Source organism: Anser anser (assembly GCF_964211835.1).
Source record: "Anser anser genome assembly, chromosome: 9".
NCBI lineage: Eukaryota > Metazoa > Chordata > Aves > Anseriformes > Anatidae > Anser > Anser anser.
Window position 1 is genome coordinate 20,926,149 of NC_139729.1, and position 17,260 is coordinate 20,943,408.

General features: G+C 39.1%; 1 protein-coding gene across 4 annotated transcripts in view; it reads right to left on the minus strand.

The window, feature by feature from the left end:
- The window catches only part of FXR1 (FMR1 autosomal homolog 1), a 29,037-nt gene extending 11,873 nt beyond the window's left edge, over window positions 1-17,164 (minus strand). For 2 of the 4 annotated variants that reach the window (XM_083848435.1, XM_083848433.1), the window contains exons 1-8: window positions 17,032-17,156; window positions 8,019-8,071; window positions 4,757-4,850; window positions 3,869-3,940; window positions 2,281-2,429; window positions 1,755-1,848; window positions 644-760; window positions 371-541 (exon numbers count right to left, since the gene is read on the minus strand). In XM_083848435.1, coding sequence (XP_083704561.1) covers window positions 371-541; window positions 644-760; window positions 1,755-1,848; window positions 2,281-2,429; window positions 3,869-3,940; window positions 4,757-4,850; window positions 8,019-8,071; window positions 17,032-17,082 — 801 coding nt within the window. In that variant the 5' untranslated portion in view covers window positions 17,083-17,156. Of the gene's footprint in view, window positions 1-370; window positions 542-643; window positions 761-1,754; window positions 1,849-2,280; window positions 2,430-3,868; window positions 3,941-4,756; window positions 4,851-8,018; window positions 8,072-17,031 lie in introns of all 4 variants that reach the window. The other 2 variants (XM_083848434.1, XM_083848436.1) reach the window with 2 other exon arrangements.
- Between the last annotated feature and the right edge of the window lie 96 nt (window positions 17,165-17,260).

A 17,260-nucleotide genomic window follows, 5' to 3' on the forward strand; every position in this document is an offset into this window, starting at 1 on the left:
CCCATAGTGAACTATAGCAGGCTCAGGGCAGGGGGAGGGCACCAATAAGAACAGCACAGGAAGTCTGAAAAAAATCAAGCAAGATTACAGTAAACAGTATCTCTCACAGGTTGACTGAGGTGTACAGTGCAGCTACCCTTGAATCTGTGCATCAGCACATGGACTGATTAGGAAAGAACACATCACATGGAGACCATCACTGCAGTAAAGTCTCTTACTTCACATACAAGCTGCCACAGTGTGAGTATGTTTATGGCCATTCAAAAAAAGTACTCAGCTCTTTCCAGTTCTTAGTTCTGAGTATAGCTCTCACTGCCCTAAAAGCAGACAAAGCAAAATGCTTATCAGATTCACAAAAAGTTCCTCTTACCTCCCCATAGATTCTGAAAGTACCAGTATCCTCCTCAAGTTCAATTGCAGTAACTCCTGGAACCTTTCTGGCTTGTTGTATGTTACTGCCATGTGTTCCTATAGCAAGTCCCATTAAATCTTCTCTGACTACAAATTCCTCATGAAATGCCGCAGCAAGCTGTTTTGTGCACTGAAGGGGAACAAAATAAGGCTCATTCACATGCACTCAACGTAAAGCACAGTTAGTTATGTGCTTGGTTTCAAGCAACAAAAATTTCAAGCTATAACTTACTTCTAAGTGTTTTGTAGCTTCTTCATTTCTTGACATAAGCATAAGTTTGGTACGAATGCTGCGCAAATGCATGTCACTCAGAATATTCACTCTCTTCACTGTTGCTTCACTGGCAGACTACAAAAAGGACAGTCATTTTTTAGAAAAATTCACACTGAACGGACAGAAGTTATAAACATGATCCAAATTTCCAGTATTTACAAATACGGTTTTTCTTCAAAACTAAGCATGAAAAATTCAGCACCACCTCTGCAAACCTACAATTTTCTGTTCTAACTCAGAGCATATTTTACGCTAAAAATTTTGCTTCTGATCTACATAGTAGCTCTTTCCCCTTGATATGATATTCCCCAGACAAAAAAAAATCAGTATCATTCTAAGATATGCATACTTGTCACTCACCGACTCAGGGGGAGAGCTAAGGAAATAAGCAGGGAAAACAAATCCCTAGAGTCAGATTTAAGTAGATAATATCACAAACAGAACCATGCAGAAAAGCTACTGCTGGAAGAAGTCTATGTACTGAGACAAAACAGGCACAGAAGTATCTAAATGAACAATTCTTTATTGGCTGTATGTTTCTCTGCTTGGAAAAGGAATTTCACATTTGAAAAGACCAACCAAGCTATTTTTGCAAAAACTACTTTAATCCACCTAGAATCATGCTTGGTCACTCCTTATGTTCCAAGCTCTCAGAACCCTGGTAATCCACCCTACCTATTGGCCAGTCCACGCCCAGGCTTCAACATGATGTGAACTGATGCAGTTCTTCACATGGAAACCCAACTTTAGGTCAAAGGACAAAGTGTTAATACTGTACAGGTAGACTCCACCATTCCAGAGCTGAGGAAGCTATAGTTAGCTTTAAGCAATCTGTACAAGTCACTGAAACACTCAGCTCAATGACAAAATCATGAGACGTTACTCCTAAATTAAGGCCAATCCCCTTCCAAAGGTCTACCCTACAAAGACATCTACATATATTAAAAACACTAACAACTTACATAGCTTGACAAGTTCGACTGCATTCAGTGCAAACATACAGATGAATACATATGTAACGTAAATAACATACTGAAAATTCATGCAACATTCACATCGAAATACTTACCAGTATTATTAGTTGAGCAGTTTCAGCATGATAGAAAATTCGACATGCTCCTACAGCTTTCTTGAAATCTTTATGTGCATTTTCATTAGCGCATCTGAGGAGATAAGCGATCGTTAAAATATTTTAAGATGCATCAAAACAGAACACGCAATATGATTACTAGTTTACAATAAAGTATGTTCAGAAATTAGAAAAATTCTCTCATTACACATTTCCAGAGCTTATTTCTCTGTGGACTGCATATCATCACAGTTATAAGGCAAATCTCAGTAGCAGAGACTCGCTGTGAGTTTATCAGCTACTCAAGCCGAAAGCAAGACCTGAAGATCCCACCTCAGCACTTGCTTTTTGTGCCCCCACCCCAAAGGCTCAGCACAGACCCCAGCCTGTAGTTTCTAGCTCAGCTACAGCAGCAAAAGCCACCATCAAGGTTCTTAATGGACCTGTCAGTTGTCCTTTAAAATATTCCCCCAACACTTCTCAATAAATTAACCATCGTATTATGAAAGTGTGCATAGTTACTCACGCATCTCTCAGATCTTCAGGGACATCCACTGTGCATTTGAAAAAGGTGTTCTTTTTGACAGTTTTATTTTGATTCACAGGTCGGAGTCTTTCGTAAGTGACAATTTCATTGTAAGTGGCATCACAAGCAGCATATTCAATGACATAAAACTACGGGAGAAGTTTTTTTTTCAAATGTTAACTTCAGTTGGAAACGAAGACATTCTAATATTACCAACACCAAGAAAGTACAAAATATTCATATCTACACTAAGAGTCCTCCAAACCAGGTTATCTAATTTTGTGAACACACAGAACTTACTCCAATATCAGGAAAGAGTAAATCACTATGTTGTGACATACTTTTCCACATGCTATTTTCTGATTTTAAGTTTTAAATTGGCACAACATATTTTTATAGCATAACTAATTTGACAATGCTCTGATAATGCTCTATAAAGGTACCAGGCTTCAGAGAATGAAAAATCATTTTCTCGTGTCAATACTAGATAATTAAGAATTAGAAAAAAAACAAATTTGAGATTTAAAATGTTTCTTTTACTACTCTGATGAGACCATACAGAGCAAGAATAGTTCTTACAGTTTAAAAGCCAAAGTTTCTAACCAAGCAAGACAGCAAACTGATAGTACAACCCCAAATTTCTGTGGCATGTAAGAGAAGCAGATTAGCCCCAAGTTAAGAACACAGTAATTTAAATCAGTTTAACTATCTCCTTTTTTTAACAAGGTTCATCCACAAGGATCAAGAAACACGATCCTCCTCTGATAACTGCTTACTTATAATTCTATTTCAATTATCACCGTGCCATTACAGAATTCACTAGCAGTTATTAATTGTTAACAGTTGTTTAAAACAGTATCATAAGTTAGACAATTTTTTTTTCCTCAATCCTGTTCTCCTCAGTTTTGGGGATCTAACACAACGGAAGCATTGAGACATAGGGCCTTTCCTACTACGAAGCTGAATTCTCTTGCTTTCATTTCAAAAAATAAAGTTTTAATGATATGATACCAGACATCACCATTGCTTTTTCCTTTTTTTAAAAAATCTAAATGTACAAGCTATTTTGCAGATGCAACCATAACAACCAGTGGCAAAATACAAGGTTGACGTATGTAAAAAAAAATAAAAATGTTTTTACACTACACTCAATGGAAATACACATGCAAAAAAGAAACCACAACACATTCACAGATACAGTGTGATTAATTACCAGAATTAAATTTAAACAGTGACTTTAACTGCAGGTAAAGGGTACTGCCTTACTAAGTTCTTAGCACCAAGTTCAATTCACAAATTATGTTTGTTAGAACCAGTATTATTATGCATGCATACAGCCCTCCAAGCAATTAAACTACTAATAATCAAAGTGGCCTACGCAGATACAAAAATACAACTCTCACTTGCATGAATGCAGCATGGGTCATTTCAAAGTCATCTCGGCTTAAAATTCTGTTTTGATATGTTTTTGTACTGGTAGTAGTTTATTTTTTTTTTTTGTATCACAAAGAGCTTTTATATTTACTGTTATTTAATATAACAACATGAAAGTAACAACATGGGAGCACTAAGTTTTAAAATAGTTTACCTCTCCTTTCATCATTCGAACTTTTGCCAGCCACCAGCCACAAGGTTCTTGATCATTTGCTCTGGAATAAACCTGGGAATGGAAGTAGTTAAAAAACAGACTTTAACAAAAACATCTGATGTGCAGATATGCAATGAAGAAAGAACATCTCAACTTTTTTAATTTTCATGAAAATGAAAATTATGCTACACAGAAGTAATTTTTGTATTAGTTTTTCACTGTTCCACGCTCCTTGCACAAATTTTCATTATTTTGCACTGCCAGGATTATGAACAAACTAGATTACTAGCCTAAAACTACAATGGTATCCTAAAGATGCTTCCATTCTAAGGACAAACAAATACTAAAGACACTACAATAAGCCAGGGATGGAACATGTACCTTCTGTTTCACAGTTTAACTCGCTATTTCTAAATAGCGCCGCTTCTCTGTAAAATAGTATCATTTAAACTATTTCCTACAAGGTATTTTCATAGTAGATATTTCACCTAGTTTGAAACTTAGGTTATTGGAAGATCATTATTACATTTTCACATCACAATATTTCTAACTGTTACATACCAGATGAAAAATGAAAATTAGCTGATTTGGTTTTTAATTTTGAAACACACTATTTTCAAAATTTAGATTAAGTTCCATTGGTAATTTTCAGTGAAATACACGATTACTTTCCAGTTTCACTGGAAGACAGCAGGTTTTGATTTCTAAGTACTACGAGAAAATCAAAACATTTTTTATTTACTGGCTTAATAAATCCATTACTAGAGACGTGCTCCATTTTAAAATCATTACTTTGCTTATATACTTAAAATTGTCACCATCTTGAACAGACCATCAGTAGTGTAACAAAATAGTTCATTAAGAAAAGAAACATATGGATAAACTCACCTCCACTTCATCTCCTTCACCAATTTCTTTCTTGATATCAGGGGGTGGGGGTAATCTGACTTCATTAAAGGGTACCTGGCGCTCCGGCTGCCAACTGAAAGTTGAGACATTGCACATTAGCTCCAGAATTCTTTTTTTTTTTTTTAAAAATAACTTGTTTTTAGAACTCAGTTTAGTTAAATCACTCTTTCTATACAATCAAGTCAGTTCATCCATTGCTAGAGTTAACCGTATAAGCAAAGTATCAAAATAACCCTGTTGAGACCAAAATAATATCTGAGAAGATATTTAATGACAAAACAATTCTTGAATTAACTTTAAATAAATTAAAATTGAATGGGTTCATTAAACCGATTTCATAAACCCTCTATGAAAAGATTATATGATATACTTAAATTTTTAAAAACAACAAAAAAAACAAGGAAGATTACAGATAGCTTTTGTTGAAGTTGGATGGTATTTTTGCCATAAGTGTTATTTAAACCTCATTTCTGAAAAATAGCAGTGGGCTAGAAAAAAAGATTACTTGTAATTCATTTATCCTTGTAACTGTAACTGTCATTAACCCCAGGGTGTGGGTTCCCCCTGCCCCCTTTGTTAAGTTTTTACTCTCACAGGTGCAAAGGCAAATAGTAAGACTTGAGGACAAAATGCATTCCCCATAGTACAGGGTATATAAAACTTCAGTTTGGAAACAGTATGAGCAAAATAATCATAACTGAACAACAGGATACAAATTGCTGTAAACAACTGAGCAGCTTAAAGTTCTCTTGAGAATTTCAACTGTGCCGTGTAGTTTCAGAATCCAGCCAACGGGAGCTTACAGAAAGTTATAAATTGCCCATAATGAGATGCTGTAACTGAAGAGACCTTGCATCTTCAATAAAATCTACCTAAAATTGTAGTGAGCTAGTTTTGTTTCCATCTCTAATCACATAGATGGACTCCATCCACTGTAAGTAGATGGGCCAGTAATGACTTACCCATTTCAGCAGCAAGATTTTTTTTTTTGATAAAACAGTGGAAAAGTATACAAAAGGCTCAGTTTCCAGAATACAAGTTTTGATGGCAAAAATTCCAAAACTGGGGCATCTCAGTAGTGAAATGCCAAGGAAAGATGTCTTAAGAAATGACCTGTGACCAGCTACAAATTGCCTACTAAGAGAATCAGACGGAACAAATATCTGGTGCAAAACATGAGAAAAAAAGAGCATGCTTGCTTCCTACAACACAATCTTTCCTCTGATAGGGCTGCTTCAAATTCCCACGGGCCTACATGAAACTGCACCTGAATATCTAATTTTTAGTTGTATGCAACAATAAAGGTTTCCATTTCCTGAAGCTTCTTTGTTCATTCTCTGCCTCTTCCCAAAATATTTCCTAGAAGAAATCAGTACCTGCCCAGAGATTATTGCTACGGCCACAAAATCATCATTAGCAACTTGTGCTGTAAACCAACTTTGGGTACCTTATGATAGCTGTAGGTAAAGACTAGCTAACAACAGGCAAAATGTAAACTGACTGCCATTAGCAGTGTACACTTGCTTACTTTGTTAGCACTGATCACTATCACAGCAGAATCATGCATTCAGGACTGTACACTCATTAATTTCAATTTTATTAAAGCCCTTATGAATTTAACTCTGTAAGACGGGTAATAACTCATCAGATTTACATCACAGCATGACTAGAGTAGTCTACATACTTCCTGATAGGATCTATTGTGACATTACGTTGCAGCCCATCCTTTATGGAACATAGCTGCTGCCACACATTGAAACACATTGATTACATGGATATAAAACAGCCGAAATGTGTTTGTCAATAATGAGACAGCTGCTGTGAACCACAAGCACTTCCTTTAGCTTACTTGGGTTGTCACATGAAAGCATGCCTTGGAGGCAAAGAGCCTCTAACCTTAAAGAAAGGCAACCTGGATGCTGAATACGAAACTGAAGATTGGCCACATCTCCTCAGATCAACAACAGGATAAAGCTGTGTTTTTTGAGGGGTGGGTGGAGTGGGAAATGAGTGTTGTCGATATGAAAACCAAGGAGACAGTAACAGCCTCCATGATCTCCTCATTAAGTGTTAGCACGAATTATGGCTGCCACTTCATCTTCTAACCATTATTCAGTAAAGAAGGGCTAGAAAATACAGGATAGAAAGAATCAAAGACTGGACTTTGCAGAGTAAACCCTAGGATTACCTTTTCCTCCCTAGAGTTTTTTCATATGCGTGAATATATACATACATGTAACACACATCCTAAGATTATATAAGCAATATTGTATGTTTATTCAATATTATACAATATTGATTTTATAATTATAAACACTCGTATTAAACATTATGTAGTATTGTGCATACACAAATGCATACTCTCTAGTATTACGTTTGTTACCCCCCCCCCCCCCCCCGCCTTCCTTTAAGAACAGCTCAGACTAATGTACAGGTTGATGTGGGCAGGGCTTACTAACAATTTTCACACCAAAAGAAGTCACATTTTTAGCATCTCCACCTAGCAACTGGAAGGGAAACAGCAAAGAGGATGTGACTCCCCAAATACCCTAAATTACACTGGAAACTCTCAGGTAATCCACAGCATTATCAGTCAGAATGCCTAGCAAGTATTCATTTGTAGTTTACCATCCCATGGATTATCTTTGACTTGCTGCTATAGGTCCCTGATGGTGCTGCTGTGCTTATACAATAAATGAAGAGGGCAGCATGCATAATTTTTTCTCCAGTGCTTTCAGATTTGCACTTTTCCACACCAAAAAAAATAACTGGCTTTAAACTGAATGTGTGTACATGTATGTATATTCTTCAATAGTTTAAAAAAATCACTCAGAATACTTGCACTGTTTCTTCTGGTTGATGATGCTGACAAGCACTCCCCAGGTTAGACATAATGAGTTGCTTAGTAAATAGAGATACTTTGATATTTTCCATTTGCTTTATATTTTTGCTACATATTTGCATTTCCATTTTTGCTTTATATATAAGAATAGCAGGCAGCTGCCACCACTTATTATTCTCTACTTAAAATTTGCTAACACATCTATGGGCATTACTAAAATATAAAAAAAAGGAAATGAATGCCTAACTGACTTGCTCACTTATGATACTACAGCTACTCACGAAATCATGGAGACTGAATAGTGAGCCTTTATTTCCAGAACAACACTTTTCTAATGAAGCCCAGTTCCTTTTAATATCAAAACAAAACATAAATGATTTTTTAAAATAAAATACTTACTTGTTTTCAAATACAACTGTGAGTGAATCCTCATGAACATCTTTGATAAATCCCTAAAACAAAAACAGTTTTTGTTATAAGAAGGCACATGAAATCAAAACAAGTCAGCAATTTCAGTACAGCTTGAAATTAACCCAAACAGCCGAGCATCACCAATATTGGGATTTGAATTTAGGAAAGTTCTCAGACACAATCCCACTGCTTGCATGAGGTTGCTGATATACTTAGCCATCTATGCTAAGAAATATATTGAACATAGGTTATTTCATGTGACTCTTCAAATGAAACCGGCGTATTTACAACTGATATATTACTTCCTGAGTTTTTTTATTTACATGTCTACACAACTATTTTACAGGAGCAAAATTATACAGGTCCAAGCCCAGGGCAGTTAGTGCTACTCACAGCTGTTTAACATTGTACCATGAGTTGTACTATTTGCTTTTACAGGTGTTATTCTCAGAACAAAAATGAATCCCAAGCAGCTTTCCTTCAAAATGGTGTGACACCAAACTTGGCTAAAAATTGGTCATACGGGCTGCTACATGGCTACATGCATCACCTTTCAAATACAGAACTGGGGACAGTATGAGGTAAAATACCTGCAGGACCTATAGAAAAACAAAGCAAATGTTTCACATCATTCTGTGTCACATTATTATGATCTCAGGAACAACTGAGAGAAAACCCTACTTTTTTTTTCCTTTTGAAAAGAGGAATTCTTGAGGATGCACTGATTATGTCAAAAACCTAAAGGCGAAGAACAATCTGATTCAGCTGTACTTATATACCCATGCGGAAATTAAGTTCCTCCATTTCTTGGTTAAGGAAGGAAGGCATGGTGCAAAAAAAAAATAATAAAAGAAATCCACATGACAAAACAACAGACAAAAAAATTCTAACTACTCCCACTTTTTGCCATAGCTTGGTATTTGCCCTAGCACAGGAGAGCAAGAAGGAACCTGCAGTTTCAGATGAGTAAGAGCCGCATAGCTCTGTTCAGATAAGTTCCAGGAACCTGCTGAATGGATTATATCCACTTGAGAAACTGGCAACTGAGGAGGATGAAGAACGTATCAGCTGTGCAAGGAGTAAGGAGCCCACAGAGGTATCATGTGTCAGCTCTGGGAAAGAAATTTCAGCACAGGATCCCCTCAGTCTAATCAGGGACAATGAAGGAAGCCGCACTGACAGCTGGCTGCAAGGGGCCTTCAGGAATAAAGCTCCTTTTACCTGAACTTGTACTTGGGCGATCTTAACAAAGAGCAGGATTCACTCAACATCCTGCTTTCCTGCACCCTAAGCAAGCTGCACTCAAAGCCATCTGCCAGCAACAGAGAAGACTGGTTCTGGCACAAAGCAGACCAGTGATCCTGAGCACACCAGGTCACCAGAAATCACCAAAGTCACCTTGTTGAACCATCCAGCATGTTCCTCGTAAAATCAACCCTTTGAAAGGTCACCTTGCCACTGCAAGGCGAGGAAGGCAAATCTCTTTGAGATGTAGGCAACTGCAACAGTTGGTGGTGAAGATGCACACCATCAGGGACTTCTCAGTTTCAAGAAAGCTTCTAGACAGATAAACTGGACAGGAATACTGAAGCTATGCTCTTTGCCTCTTTAAACAGACATAAAGTGCGTACAAAATTTTACTGCTGGAAGTATCAGCTAACAGAGGTAAAGCAGAACTTTGACTATTTATTTATCCCACCGATGTCCCTTTAAACATGCCCCAATGTGGGGATAAGTTACTGCAACACAAAGTGCAGGAAATAGAAGTTGTTCTACAACAATTCATTCAGAATAGCCAAAAATAAATAAAATCACTCAAGCCACACCAGCATGAATCAAGTTTATGCAGGCCAACATTCTGTCAGCGACAACTTACCAACGGGAGATGTAACCCGCTACTACGGACAGCCTTTTATCTGCATTCCAAGAGCCTCTGATTCGATATTAGTCTTCGCCTCATTCTGCTGCTTTATGGCATAACTGACAACCTTACCTCTGATTTATTACATGCTTTCACAGTACTTAACATGGGGGGTAATTTATTTAATTTCTAATGAATCCAAAACGCTTCTAAGATCAGTCTAGTAGTAGCCAAAAATTTATTTTGCAGATACAAATTCATTTATCCTTCCTTTTGTTTAGAAAAACTTCAAAAATCAAGAGAGATTCACGATCAGATAGCACAAAACACCTGGGAAATATTCCGAACAATGCTCTGTGGACTTTGAAAATCCCGAATTCACTGACTAGTTACAGGTTTCATTAAAATGACATCAGAAATGAAAGACAACGAATTCCAACGGTGGTGACAATCAGTCCATTACTAGGTAAAGCCTGGCTTTCAGGGTAACAGCACAACCAGGTTTAATATTCACAACCAACTCTCCAACTAACGTCCTGCCAAAGAAAGGGAAGTCAAGCAACACTGCAGGTATGACCAGCAGCAGACTAACAGCCGTCCATGCACAAAACTTAGCCACATAAACACAAACACTGAGCACTACTTTTTTTTTTAAAATACAATTCAGAGTACAAATTCCAACAAAGAATCTATAGATTTTACAACACCAGAAGTTTCATGAACTCCTTCACACAAGTGAGTCTTTCAGTTCAAAGCACGTGCACTGCTCTTCCCATACCAGAATTCTACATAGACTCAAGACTAGCAGTACTACAGTAGCGGTACTACTAAACTATGACTAGAATTAGCTGAGTAATATTTTCAGTTGGTATTCTCACTTAGTCCACAATATTCACATGAGAAACACTCTAAACCAGATATTCTAGCATCAGGTATCCACGTCAAGTCAGCAAAGGACACAAGTAAAATATTAAATTATTAAATAATTGTAATGATGTTGTGAAGCCTGGAAGAGTCTGATCAGACTCTAATTGTACAAGTATAAGAAATAATGAGGGAGTAACATGCTAAGTCAAAAAACAGGTTTAATACTTTCTCTTATCATCAGTTTCTCTACTACTGGTGGGAAGAAAACACATTTACAGCAACTAAAACATGGCAGCCTGGGGTATATAGGGCAGATAATTCATTTGTAATACAACTAGTAGTAATCAGGATTCAATATAGGTTTTAAATATAGTTTTCTAAGAAATTACTTGACCACTACCAAGAAACATGCCAAAAATATGGAAACATTTATCGAAAGTAAAAAGCCCTCCTTACTGGTTTCCCACCTACAAACCTGAACTTTACTATAAACATTATCAGCTGTCACTTATAACTCCAAGATAAAACCACAGAAACAGATTTCACATACATCGTGATGAGGTTTAGTGTATTTTTTTTTAAAAGAGTATTCCAAGACCCTAGAGATGATTTTAAATTCTTTTTATAAACATTTTCTCGAATTCTGTGAAAAACTGAAATTAAGATATTTTGCAATATAAAGTAAATTTATTTTTTACATTAGAATTTACATTAAATCCTACGTATTTACTAGGATTTTTTCAGCAAGGGCCTGATGAACGTAAAAAAACATACAACAGTAAATATCATGGTTTTCAACTAAGAATTTCAAAGTTCTTCATCAGTGAGGTAACCAATATAAATAGATTTGTACTCTAAATTTGCATTACTCACATCTGATAATGTATCAGAAACATTTTCTACCAACTAAAGACACAACTTAACTTTTGCTTAGATGAACAAGCCACTCCATCACTGAAGTTTAATTTAGCAGTGATGGCCGAAGGCAGGTAACACCAATACCTAAACTTGCAGAGCTCTTCCTTACCCAGCATTCAGCATATCCTCATGACGAACAGGTGATGAGGCTCAGCAAGCTAAGAGACCACCGAACACATCCCCATCAGCAACTCTACTGGCTTCAAGAACACACAGCAAGGAATCTGCAGCACCAGCGAGCCAGCCTACACGCAACATTTCTAAACGCGTTTTACACCACATACGGAATTGCAGAGTGCAGGAAGGGAAGACAAATTAATGTGACCTCACCTTGCCACACCTCAGAGCCAAACTGTCCAGATTTTAGCACCAATCCCTCAGTTCATGCAGCAGGCTGGATCTCTGAAGCCCATGTATGCCCTGCTAGCTGCTCACGAGGCAGCCAGGAGACTCTACTGTACTACAGGCTATTAATGGCACACGGGGCCCCAGGCGCTCTGACACCGACCTGTCTCTGCCACTCACTTGGCAGAAGCCAGGCTCCCGACACCAGCACCTGTAAGCTGAGGGGTAATATACACGGCTAGCACTCTCACCCAGGTGTGGGATCAGATAGTCTGCAAGTCTAATACAGGGCCATGCTGTACAAAGTATGAACAAAAGGACAGGAAACTATGAAAAGATCGTTTGCCACCAAAATCACCACAGCTGAGACTTCACCTCTCAACAAACAACACACAGTCTCTCCCTTTTACCTGGGCTTTGCTCACGGATTTAGGATTAGGACCTGCTGATAACATAAACGGATCAGGACTTACTGAAGTGCCCTCACGGTGAACTATGTGCGTGTGCATACACACACCCACATCTGCATTTATTTGGTTTTTACATTCAGTTCCAGGGAGTCACAAAACGTGTGTAACAGCCAGATGCAATCTAAGTTCCCACTTCATCCTGCTTTCTTAAGATTAGCTGACCCCCAAATAGGACAGCCCAGTCTAAAAATAAGGCTGTTAGCTTAGCTGCAGGCATTCCTTCCAGAGATGGCCAGCCACTGTGTTGGATTTTGAGTCACATACACCCGCACGCTAAAAACTACACTAAGATCACCGTATTCACTGCTGAGCAAATTTCAAACAGCAAACACTCTGGCATCTGGTACCACGGACTGTTTCTGAATCAGTGACATAAAGGTCAGGAAGCCTGTATCCCATTACCAATCCTTTCACTCCTGTCAGAACCAAGAACTGTTAGTATTTTAAATTAAGACTTACACACAACTGTTTCATGTAACAAATGCAAAATGTCCTACTTAACTATTGCTATTCCATACTGACCCTCATAGAAAAAAATCAAAGCAAACCCAGGAAGCTCATAAATACCCATTTTTTTTGTCCAATGATTTGAACTTCAAAGTGTTATTTTCATTGGAAATGATTAGCTGCACCTGCTACAAGGAACTGATAGAAGAAAACAGACCAAGCACTACAAGCAGAGAGCAGGTAGGAAACAATCCTGAAATGCTTTTTTAGTTTTATTTTCCACATTACTACTTATTTCCATTCACAATCATAATTATCACATGTAAACTCACAGGTCCTTATGAGAGTCATGCAAGAACTTCAGCACTGAATCTCCTGCTTTAGGCTTATGAATAAAGCCTAAGGCACTCACATTATTATGCTGCATTCTTCATATGCGTATTCCCAAAGGGCAAAACTTCCGAAAGACAACCTGTACTGATTATGTACATCAGAAATCAATAACCACTGCCTGTGGCATCTGCTTTTTACCAGGCTAAAAGGGTCAAGAAAACGGCTCTTCAATGGCAATGACTAGACATACTTCATGCAACTATGCAAGTTTCAAGAGAGCAGTAACAACCTTAAGATGTCTGATGGTTCCCACTCAATAGGGCTAGATTTAATAAATGCTGTCCATCAAAAGACAGTTGAAGTCTTTACAGAAAAAAATTTCATTCCATTTACTGTAGTGTTTCCTGGTGTAATAATACCTGTGTAAGCTATCCTCTTAATGACAGTTTCCTATTTTACTGTCATGCTAAGAAGACATTCAGAAGGCCTCACAGAGAACTTCTCAAAACCACTAATTAAAAAAAAAAGCCATTATATTTTTATACATAAGTATTTTATTCCACAGAATTGCTCACTGTGCTTTGACATTCTACACGTGAAGAAATACTGTGCACTTCTCTTTCACCCCCATTTTCTTTAGCAGAATTTTGGCTATCCTCTACCTTAAGGCCAGCTTCTAACAGATCTATGGTTAGGCCTGCTACTAGTACAACTGAACCTCCTGAAAGAGGCACCAAGGATGAGCTTTAGAACCTCTAAATTGAAGGTGAAGGGTTTAATTCTACTTTCATTTTAACCACATTTCATCTTTCTGCATAGTCTGGACAGCTACTGTCTAGAACAGAAAGACTGCAAGGGCATCCAACACGGGAGTTCGCTCTCCAGCACGTGGAAATCCCTACAATGGTAAGTGCAACAGACATTTAGAATTATTCAGATGTCACTGAAGGATTCCACAGAGTAAGCTATCTAGTGTTCAGTTTATGTACTTTGGTGTCATTTTACTGCAAGGCCCAGATTTACATGTAAGCAAATGGCTGAGGGAGATACTGGGCAAAACAGAAGTGTTCGTCTCATTCTCGCCAAGGCCCCCTTCACAGCCGGCAGGACAAAAGGCAATGGGCACACACTGAAACACAGTAGCTTCCATCTGAGCACCAGGAAACATTTAAGTGTGCGGGTGACTGAGAAACCCTCAACCGTTTTGATCTCACAATCAACATAACCCTAATAGATGCTACTGCTGACTTGCACAGCTTGTCAACTCTGTCCACTCTCCTCCTGTTCCGCAACACAAACCTCATCTTTTCCGCAAGACCCTAACCACTTTAGAGATGGCACCGATGGGGCTCAAAGACAATGGATGCTCAATATTAAGATGAATACAAAGTCTTCTGAGATGCAGGGAATGGCTAAACATGCTCTGTTGTTTACCGGTTGAGAATTCAGGATAAAATACAACATACTGTCTTGTTCTCCAGACTATATTAGTCATTTAAAGCAAAGTAAAAAAAAAAGGCATAAAATTAGTTTGGAGATTTATAAACAGAAGGTGAAATTTACATCATATTTTTTGTACAGAATAAAAAAATATCTTGGAGGTGTCTGACCATCTCCATTGACTTATGCATCAAGAACAACACTGATTTTTCACCTATTGTACTAAGAAGCATTGCTTTTCTGATTAATTTGTAGCAATCACAGAATTTCATCTATCATGGTCATATCTCTTAACAGCTACTAAAACCCCACTAAAACAGATTTAATCACTGCTGCTACTACAGCTGAATTGCAGATCGTATTAACAACTCATTAAAAAAATCTGTCATGTAATTGTTTACATAATTACTCTTTTTTTTTTATCTCTGTTGGCATAGCAGGATCCTTCTCATCTCATTTACCAGGAGGTATGCTGTGATAATGAATCTAAATTCAGATTGTTCTGACTGCAAACCTCAAACTTCATCCCCTTATAACCTTACAAATGCTAGTATCAATGCTATCAGTGTCCAAAACAGGACACTTTCTCCATGAGGCTGATACACCTCCTTCCTTTGCTTCCCAAACTTTCAACAGCACGTTTTGTTCCTTAGCTCCAAATGCGGGCATCATCTGCCTACCTCAACAGTAAGACTCACAAAATGGAGCCAAACACACAGATTTCACTACAAAAATAATCCTTTAAAATCACGTTTCTATTTGTTTTATGGAGTTTTGGGGTGGATTTTTACACATTAACAGTGATTATTTTGAGTTGGGACTTTCATTACCATGGGTCCAAGCACTCTAACCTCACCATTCACCATGATGAATGGAATGGCTCCATCGCTGGACCTAACTGCCATTTCACTAACCTGAAAGCCATTAAATGACATTTTTACGTAAAACTTCTGCTCATTAAGCACCGTCCACAGGGCCAAACACATGATGGTACTAATCCAAGCCTGACAATTCTCACCGACTTAGAAGGAGACGTCATTATTGCAGATTTCAAATCAGGCTAATTGTAATAAATGCTGTGCAAGCAACTCCTCTCAGTCCAAAGATTTGGTATACTTCCTAATGCTCCTATTTGTCTCACATCCCCCTTAAGCAGAAGAAACAACTAGCTCATACTTTTTGATTTGTCGAAGATCGTAATGCGGACAATGGAAAGCTAAGAAATGCATCTCCAAATTCTTGGCTTTCTAATGGACAGGAAAAAAATCAATTCTGTTTTAGGAGTATCCTGTTCTAAATACAAATATTTTTGATGTGGGTTTCTTTATGGTTATTTATAAGCCACCTAAATATGTACCTAGTTCACAGTTTTTTTTATCTACTTATTTTGGTAAAAATTTAAGAGGAATACGTATCAAGGGCATAGTTTACCCCATTAAATTATTTCCTTATATGATTATCTCCTGTTCGACTCTTTTAATAGATAACCAGTTGGAAAAAAAAAAGCCTAACTCCTGAAGTCAGCTGGTTACAGTCCTTTGACCAATTGCCTTTACATACTGTACAGTCACCAAATGACTTCCAAGCCAAATCCACAGCTGCAAACAGGAAATTCAGAGAAAAAAAAAAAAAGAGAACACTCCCCCCAGCCTCAACTGGGATAATGCATGTGCAATTCCACACCGTGTATGTGGTTAGGCTTAATAGCTAAAGAGAGACCTGAGATTAAGCACTCCCAGAGCACGGCTACCCTGAGTGCTCACAATGCTGGCTGGAAGCAGCCCTCCTGGAAAGGAAGACAGAGGGCTCTTGCCATAAAAAGCGCTGGGATTCTTAAACATCTGAAGCCGGGCTTAGGGGAAATGACTGACGGGCAACAGCTGAGGGTACTCTGCATTGATCCTGCAACATCCTGACATTCCGGGGGGGGTGATGGCGAAGGAAGCGTTCTGACGACATAAATAAACTCGAGATCGTTAAAGAATTATTTCCAGATTATGATTGCTGGCTCAGCTCCCCCCATCCCACCCGAAGACCCTCACTCCTTCCCAAAACCACTCTCACATACCCCCCGTTCCCCCACCCGGGGCCGAGCACCCCCTCCTCAGCCCACCCACCCCCGGCCCCTCTCCCTCAGGCGCCCTCCGCGGCCCCCCCGCCCCCGCCCCCGCCACACCCCGACACCTTCCCCCGCTCTCCCCTTTCCCCCCACCAGCCCCTGCCCCCTCCTTTAGGGCCAGGACTCCCCCCGCCGGCCGCCCCCGGGCCCCTACAGAGCGGGGGAAGCCCCGGGAAGCCGCCGCCCCCCGGCCGCCGGTACCTTGTAGAAGGCCCCGTTGGAGCCGCGCACTTCCACCGTCAGCTCCTCCATGTTGCGAGCGCAAAGGCCGCCGGGACGTGCTTCTAGAAACTGTCACCGCCGGGGGGGGCGCTGCCCGCCCGCCCCGCCCCCGCGCACCGCCGCCGGCCTGCCCCACGCCGAGCCGCGGGGGGGGCCCGCAGCAGACGAGCGGGGCGTTCCCTGCGGGAAGGGCGGGCGGCTCCTGCCT